The 7,350-nt window shown below is 45.1% G+C and overlaps 2 protein-coding genes and 1 long non-coding RNA gene across 4 annotated transcripts; 2 read left to right on the plus strand and 1 right to left on the minus strand.

The window, feature by feature from the left end:
* The first annotated feature begins 991 nt into the window (after positions 1-991).
* Positions 992-4,162, plus strand: LOC136200372 (uncharacterized). The gene is made up of 7 exons (XR_010673368.1): positions 992-1,095; positions 1,145-1,479; positions 1,644-1,767; positions 1,825-2,456; positions 2,516-3,776; positions 3,828-3,894; positions 3,967-4,162. It is a non-coding gene; the product is annotated as an uncharacterized lncRNA (long non-coding RNA).
* On the minus strand, positions 2,025-3,994 carry LOC136200141 (uncharacterized). 2 transcript variants are annotated; one of them, XM_065990488.1, is made up of 13 exons: positions 3,908-3,994; positions 3,628-3,843; positions 3,543-3,578; positions 3,436-3,489; positions 3,335-3,379; positions 3,199-3,288; positions 3,094-3,147; positions 2,986-3,039; positions 2,879-2,932; positions 2,768-2,830; positions 2,677-2,712; positions 2,530-2,623; positions 2,025-2,473 (listed from the first exon to the last, which is right to left on the minus strand). In XM_065990488.1, the coding sequence occupies exons 2-13, from the start codon at positions 3,727-3,729 to the stop codon at positions 2,106-2,108; spliced, it is 1,050 nt and encodes a 349-aa protein (XP_065846560.1). In that variant the 5' UTR covers positions 3,730-3,843; positions 3,908-3,994; the 3' UTR covers positions 2,025-2,105. The 2 variants fall into 2 exon arrangements, with proteins under 2 accessions (XP_065846560.1, XP_065846567.1); XM_065990495.1 differs by having other exon boundaries at positions 3,942-3,964.
* Positions 4,163-5,590: 1,428 nt separating the features above from the next.
* On the plus strand, positions 5,591-7,207 carry LOC136200321 (uncharacterized). The gene is made up of 6 exons (XM_065990702.1): positions 5,591-5,775; positions 5,980-6,097; positions 6,149-6,438; positions 6,489-6,818; positions 6,868-6,909; positions 6,960-7,207. The coding sequence occupies exons 3-6, from the start codon at positions 6,300-6,302 to the stop codon at positions 7,088-7,090; spliced, it is 642 nt and encodes a 213-aa protein (XP_065846774.1). The 5' UTR covers positions 5,591-5,775; positions 5,980-6,097; positions 6,149-6,299; the 3' UTR covers positions 7,091-7,207.
* Positions 7,208-7,350: the final 143 nt, after the last annotated feature.

A 7,350-nucleotide genomic window follows, 5' to 3' on the forward strand; every position in this document is an offset into this window, starting at 1 on the left:
AGATGACATACCAGAGGGCTTTGGATTTGTAAAAAGGTGAAGTTGATTGCCCCGTTTCCGCGCCACTAGACGAAAGGGCATTCAGTCGTCGTCGTTCGACGGCATTTTGAATGACTAATCTCAGAGTTTTGACCAGATAATAAATAACGATTGCCAATGGAAGCCAATAAGATACGCCGAAGTAGACAAGCACAAACGATAGATAGTTGGCCGTGTTAGAGAGGTCTAGCGTGCAAAACGTGATGAAATGGCCATCGCCGAGCAGTGCGTACTTGATTACGTATTTGGCCCATGTAAAAAGAGGCGGCGCGGCAACGACGAGTCCTATTAGACACGTGGTGGCACTTGTGACGGCCGCTTTTCGAGTTGTGACGCCAGCTGCAAGGGGATTGCTTATGGTCGAGTGTCGACTTTGCGAAATGACAACGGTTCCCCACATAGACCAGAAGAATTGCCAGTGCCATAGGAAGAGAACGGTTTGGCAAGCGGGTATTGCTGTTTTGTCGCCGTAGTCGTACCCATACAGTGCTTCTATGAAAAGCCACAATCCGACGATGGCACGAAGGACGTCAGAAATAATCATGTTGACAATGTAGACATTTTGGCCCGAGCGCAGAACGCGCACGCGAGCAATAGCTACGAGGGCAATTGCGCAAAGAAGAAGTTGAATACATGCTGGAATGACGAAGGCCACTTGCGTATAGCTTGCACTGTTCACTAGAAAAACCAGTTCCGTTGAGTTGGATTGGTTGTAAGTTGAATTGATTGTTCCAAGATCGGATCCACTCATGATGATGTTGAAGTCAGAATCGTCTGATCATGACGACTGCTTTGCTACTTACTTATGTAGTGCACACTCCTCCGTCTGCGAATACGTCATATAATCTAATTACATGTATAAACCAATCATTTAATGTGGTAATATCCCTACCTCGGGGCATAGCAACTGTTACCACGTTACAATCCGTGCTGTTACTAAGAGAAAGCAGGGCCCTGAAGAGTGGCGGCGGCGGCGGCGGCGGCAGCAGCCACTACTTAACAGAGGGGCAGTTGCCAGGCAATGGACGGCAGCGCTTGGCGAAGGCAAATTCATAGGTAAGAAAGTTTTGGATAGAATGAGCAAGATGTTAGGTGTTTCTTTTAGAACATGGACAACCTTAGAAGCAACCGAGAAATTTTGAAACGTAATTTTTTGCATGTACACCATTTTTTAGCGTTATTTACCCTCGTCCAGATTTTTTTCGATTAATTAATTTGTATGTCTGTCCGGGATACAGTCCCAACTATCTTCGTTTTTCTTTTGTTCCTTTTTTTGCTTGCTCTGTGTCGTCTCGCTCTACGAGAACGTAGTCTTTCAGCCAATGAGAGACAGCTCCAAGCCCCCAAACACTACTGCAACCAAGGATTGTACAATCCTTGCTCCAACGAACCCGTGATATCGCCTGAGACTCAGAGCGCTGTCGATTGTCAGCCCAAACAGTAAAAAGCGTTTTATTTACACACTTCTCGACCCTCTAATCGCCTCCGTTAGCGTAGTAACGATCTGTCCGAACAGATATGCGTCGAATGGGGGTCTTCCTTGCAGCGTATTGTGCGGGCGGGTCAGCGTATCTATGGTACTACTATTCGACGTTTTTCTCTAGTTCGAACATTGGCTGGAGAGGGCCCAGGCATTCCGTCGCAATTACCAGCACGTGTTCGTACGTTTGACTGAGATTCCAAATTCGAAAAGAAGTCGTGCATGTGTAGTCTATGTAGCGTGGCTCGGTACGACACCAATGTTAGGGTCTCAGCCTGAGCCATGCAATAGTCTTTCCGTTTTAGGGGAAGGTTGTCAAAAGAAGGAGGGGGGACGCGGTCCACGGGATATCTCCCTGAAATATTGAACCGTAGATTTTTCGTTGAGGGATTGCTGCCGAAACGTAGGTGAGTATTAAGCTACAACTGTAAAGGCTAGTAGAAGCACCTTAGCTAAAGAAGAGCCCAGCCTGGGTAGAGAAATGTTATAGAGAAATTGTGTCAGAGAGTTTAAGATCGGCACATGCGACATTTTATTGAGACACCAGCACGAAAAGAAGACAAAAGTCTGTTTTGTGGGCGGAGTTTTAGTTTACTTTCCATGCGCCAAAACAAGAATGGTCAGATTTAAAATGGTGTCGCCCATTTCCACCTCCCGCCTTTACAGACAATTGACCACCCTTTCTCACGTTCCAAAGCATTCCAAGATAGTGAGATTTGTCGTGAGTGTTTTCATAATAATAGTATGAAAAGCCAATACGAACTGAATCAACATAAATGGCAGGATACTCATGTGTTGGTGGTGATGATACATCAGTGCGCAAATTGAAGTAAATAAAATAGATTCCAGATTCAGGCACGGTAATGTAACCATTGCTGTACGTCATTCCGCCTTGGAGAACGGATGGATACGAACCACCTGATGTGCTAGTTGACCAGTGAGTAATTACCTGGCCTGATAGAAAAAGGGACATAATTGCTTTTAAATTTTGAAAAGATTGTATTTGCTACCATTGGAATATGTGTGCCAGCTACTAGAACCACCAACAAGGTATGCAATAGGTTTCAATATTTTTCCAAGTGAAGACTTGAGATCTGTCATAATCTACATATTGATGAGCTACAAGGAGCCACATGTCCTGTCAGTGCATATATTACCTGTTCTTTCAACCGCATCAGAATATCTTCATCTATCTAGATAATTGAGTAACTGTAGAAGATCACGAAGTGTTCAATTAAAGTCGTTTACGTCAGGTCCTGGTATTCCTTGAAGTCCCTGCTCTCCTTTGTGACCAGTTAATCCTCGCTCTCCCTATTTAATTATTTTAAACAATGTCTATAATCTTATTCTTAAACGCGCCTGGCTTCCTTTAGGTCCTTCTGGTCCTGCTTGTCCTGTGTGACCAGGTGGACCCTACATTTAGATGGCAATGTAAGTGCAAAGCGGCCGGGCGTTTGACGTTTTACAGGAATTCCGTCAATGCCTCCTCTTCCTCTTGGTCCTGTGGGTCCTATTTCTCCCTAATTCATTAATTATTCATAGCGTATAAAGGAAAAATGCGAACAGTTATTTACTTTGATTCCCTGTATTCCTTTCTGTCCTTTTGGGCCCTGTATGCCTGTTTCACCCTGAAATTAAGTTTAATCTACCTGAAAATATGATACAACACAACAAGATACTTGTATTCCAGTATTTCCACGAGGTCCCTGGGGTCCAATTGCACCTTGTTTACCTTGAGAACCAGGAGGTCCAACAACACCAGCGGGACCCTACCCAAATTTAACGCCGATGGTAGGGTAAAGAAGCGTATGCAACCTGTTTCCCAGGAAGGCCTTGCGATCCTTTAGCACCTTGATCACCCTATGAAATAATGTGTAGTGTATAACGTTCATATATGAAAGAGCACTTGTACATACTTTGTCTCCGTTTCTACCTGCGTCTCCTTGCGTTCCTTTGTCTCCTTTATGCCCCTAGGCGCAGGTGTTTCAGAATTGAGAGACGATCGAGAGGTACATGCATGTACCCTAATGCCTGGCGATCCCGTGTGACCAGCAAGTCCCTGGTACGATATATTAGACAAGATGTCATCATTGGTCCCGAAAGTGTACTCTGTCTCCTTTCTGAAGAGGACAGTTAGAACTGGTTTCCTCGTTTTGACATGAGAGCGGAACGAGGCAAAGAAAGATCAAGACGATTGAGCTCCAGTGCATTATTCCTTTGATTACTCCTTCAATATTTCAACTGACTTCGAGTAGAGGTGCAGAGCTCATTTATAGCGGTGTGCATGACGTCATTGTCTGTGTTTTAGATCCGTTTATGGTATTCTGAGCGATACAATGAAGATCAACAAGGCAACATGAATGATACCAAATTAGGTAAAGCTCGTACAACATGTAGGCGCTTCCAACGATGTTTATTTCACCGTATATGGTCGCATGTGTTCGCAGAGAGATGTGTTCGCAGAGAGATGTGAACGGTATCGTCGTCCATTTCCTAAGAACGGGCTCACGTGCATTCACGTGTGCAGAACGTACAGTGTACGTGTGTACAAAGCGGAATGATCGCAGCGAAATCAAGAGCAAAAATATGCAAACAAATATGTGTGATGAGCCTATCATTCCCGCCGTTCTTCCTTCTTCATACCCGTTCTCAAGCTTTGGAATGATTGATGCTACGTTCAATTATTTATTATTTTAATTGAGCGTCACTCTTTCACACATAATTTAGGTTGATTTTATTGACATCAGTCTACTTCATAAAATATAATATAGGCCTGTATATAGTAGATAAGTAATCGACACGTAGTACACATCAAAGCGAACTACAGTATTCACATGCAATTCACAGAAAAAACATTGACTTACGAAATAGGTGTCTCTGCACAAGTATGCTGCCTTGATCAGTTTCTCACTGATACATCGCGCAGTTTGCGACAGCAAAAGATGTCCCGAAGCGAACGCGTAAGCGTCCTAACCCAGAAACAGTAGAGCACCGAATTTACGAGAAAGTTCAGCGTAAAAATCAAACCGGCAGCTTTAAAAGCACCTGACCCTATTGGTCGAAAGCTGCGGACTAACACTATGATGATGTAAGGGGCAGGAAATATTGCGTTGGAGCAGACGATAGAGATGACATACAAGAGAGCTTTGGATTTGTAAATAGCTGAAGTTGATTTCCCTGTTTCCGCGCCACTAGACGAAAGGGCATTCAGTCGTCGTCGTTCGACGGCATTTTTAATGACTAATCTCAGAGTTTTGACCAGATAATATTGCCAATGGAAGCCAATAAGATACACCGAAGTAGACAAGCACAAACGATAGATAGTTGGCCGTGTTAGAGCTGTCTCGCGTGTAAACCGTGACAAAATAGCCATCGTCGAGCACTACGTATTTGAATAGGTACTTGGCCCAGGTGAAGAGAGGCGGCGCGGCGACGACGATTCCAATTAGACACGTGATGGCACTTGTGACGGCAGCTTTTCGAGTTGTGACGCCAGCTGCAAGGGGATTGCTGATGGTCGAGTGTCGACTTCGCGAAATGAGAACGGTTCCCCACATTGACCAGAAGAATTGCCAGTGCCATAGGAAGAGAACGGTCTGGCAAGCGGGTATTGCGGTTTTGTCGCCGTAGTCATACTCATAGAGTGCCCCTATAAATAGCCAGCCACAATCCGACGATGGCATGAAGGACGTCAGAAATAATCATGTTGACAATGTAGATATTTTGGCCCGCGCGCAGAACGCGCACGCGAGCAATAGCTGCGAGAGCAATTGCGCAAAGAAGAAGTTGAATACATGCTGGAATGACGAGGGCCACTTGCGTATAGCTTGCACTGTCGAGTAGCAAAATCGGTTCCGTTGAGTTGGATTGGTTGTGAGTTGAATTGATTGTTCCAAGACCGGATCCACTCATGATGTTGAAGTCAGAGTCGTCTGACCCTGACGACTGCTTTGCCACTTACTTATGTAGTACACTCTGAGGCTGCGACTACGTCATATAATCTGGATGCAATCCATGCATCCAGATCTCAACTGAAGAGATTTTTCTCGAGCGTACGGGACCTAAAAATATTTCAGTTGCTGTGTACTACCGTAGATACTAGTATCTATGGTACCACGCACGAATCTCGGATGCCTCGAATGCATGAGCAGACCATTAGCTAACTAGAATCTTTGGAGTCATCTTTTGAAAACCATGGGAAAAGGACCTACTTCAGAATTTACATATAGAATGAGGAAGCGACGCGACGAAGTTCCGTAAGACTCCGCATCTCATTTTGCATCAAAGTGGCATGCAAACTTTGCATTTCGGTGTCCCAACCGCTTTCTGATAACATCGTGACGGGAGGGGGGCCCCCCCTTTCTGTAGTTTCCTCCATCGCTCTCTCGCTCTTGACCCCGAAGCGAGAACCGTCACAATTTTTTGCGTCGAAAACGACGAATTGTATCGATCCTTTCTAGGGGCGTTTACGAGGGTAAATCGTGGAATCAAAGTCACGTGGATAAATATATAACCCGCGAACGAGATTTAATTATTTGGAATGGAACGTCTCGCGAACGTTCACTTCCGCTCAGGGAGGTAGGTGTATATACAGTATCACGTTGCGCGTTGGGAATACTGTGTATTCAGAGGAGGTGCAGTGCGTGTATGAAAACATGAGGCGGTGATCCACGCTTGTCGATTTCCTCCGTTCTGAAGAGACTGCAGCACAGTTTGCGCGGAAAATTTTCTTCATTGCGCATCGATGGTTTGAAAAAAAGGCCCAAAGCAATCACTCTAAATGGACGTCTTGTTGGTCGTCTCAAAGCGCGTGACGCCTCTTTTCCTTTGCATACTCCTTTGCATTTGTGCGTCACGTCCTGTTTCGGCGCAGAATGATACTCGTCGTCGATGTCCCGGCGATCCACTGTTAGTCCAGGGTACGTGGCTCTGTTTTGCCCATTCCTACCGGTATGGGTGTTGGTTGTAGATATTGACGCTTCGAACGAGGACGATAGGATACTGGACGTTCGGAATAAAGAGAGCGTCTTACTTCAAACGTCCGTTATTATCCCAGACTCTCAGTCTAACTGCAGCAGTGTCGCGGCTCACCTGTACAAGGGCGTGAACAACGTCGTCAAAGTGTGCTCCTTTAATGTGACAGGGACGACAATGAATGAGTGCACAATCTCGGTGTCATGTCGTGTGGGCGTGGCGCATCTTCAAAATGGGATGAAGCTCCACATTTGGGTTTTGGGCTTTATGAAAGGAAGGGGAGTGGGAACGGGAAACTCCACCGTCTCTTGTGACACTCTGGATGGTATTTACTGACATGTGTTAATTGATATCGGGTTAAATTTTTTTTGAAGATGGAAAAACGTGTTCTGGATGTAAACCAGGCAGTCGTAAAGGTATGTCTGCTTTACAATACACTGCTCATTTTATCTTTGTTTTATTGTAGACTGGAAGATTGCTGTGGGCGTTATCGTTGCTCTAGTTGCTGTTGTTGCTCTTGCCGTCTTTTGCTATTACAAGTACGTACGCTTGCGTACTGACCTTAGAAGGCTTGAGGCCGTTCTAAAATTCTACTGATCGAGAGGATCTATGAACAAAACGTCTTTCTTTTTCTCAAATACCCGGGGCCATGCAATTGTCTTTTCCTTCTGAAGGAGGGGGACAGTTTATGAAATATTTCCCCCGAAGACATGACACCGTGGATTTTTCGTCGAGGGATTGCCACCGAAATGCAGGTGAGTATTGAGTAGAGGATACGAATTAAACCACAACTGTACAGGATAGTAGAGGAACCTTAGTTAAATTCGTCTTGGATAGAGAAGAGCCTCAGCCTGGGT

Source organism: Oscarella lobularis, chromosome 1 (assembly GCF_947507565.1).
Source record: "Oscarella lobularis chromosome 1, ooOscLobu1.1, whole genome shotgun sequence".
Taxonomy (NCBI): Eukaryota; Metazoa; Porifera; class Homoscleromorpha; order Homosclerophorida; family Oscarellidae; genus Oscarella; species Oscarella lobularis.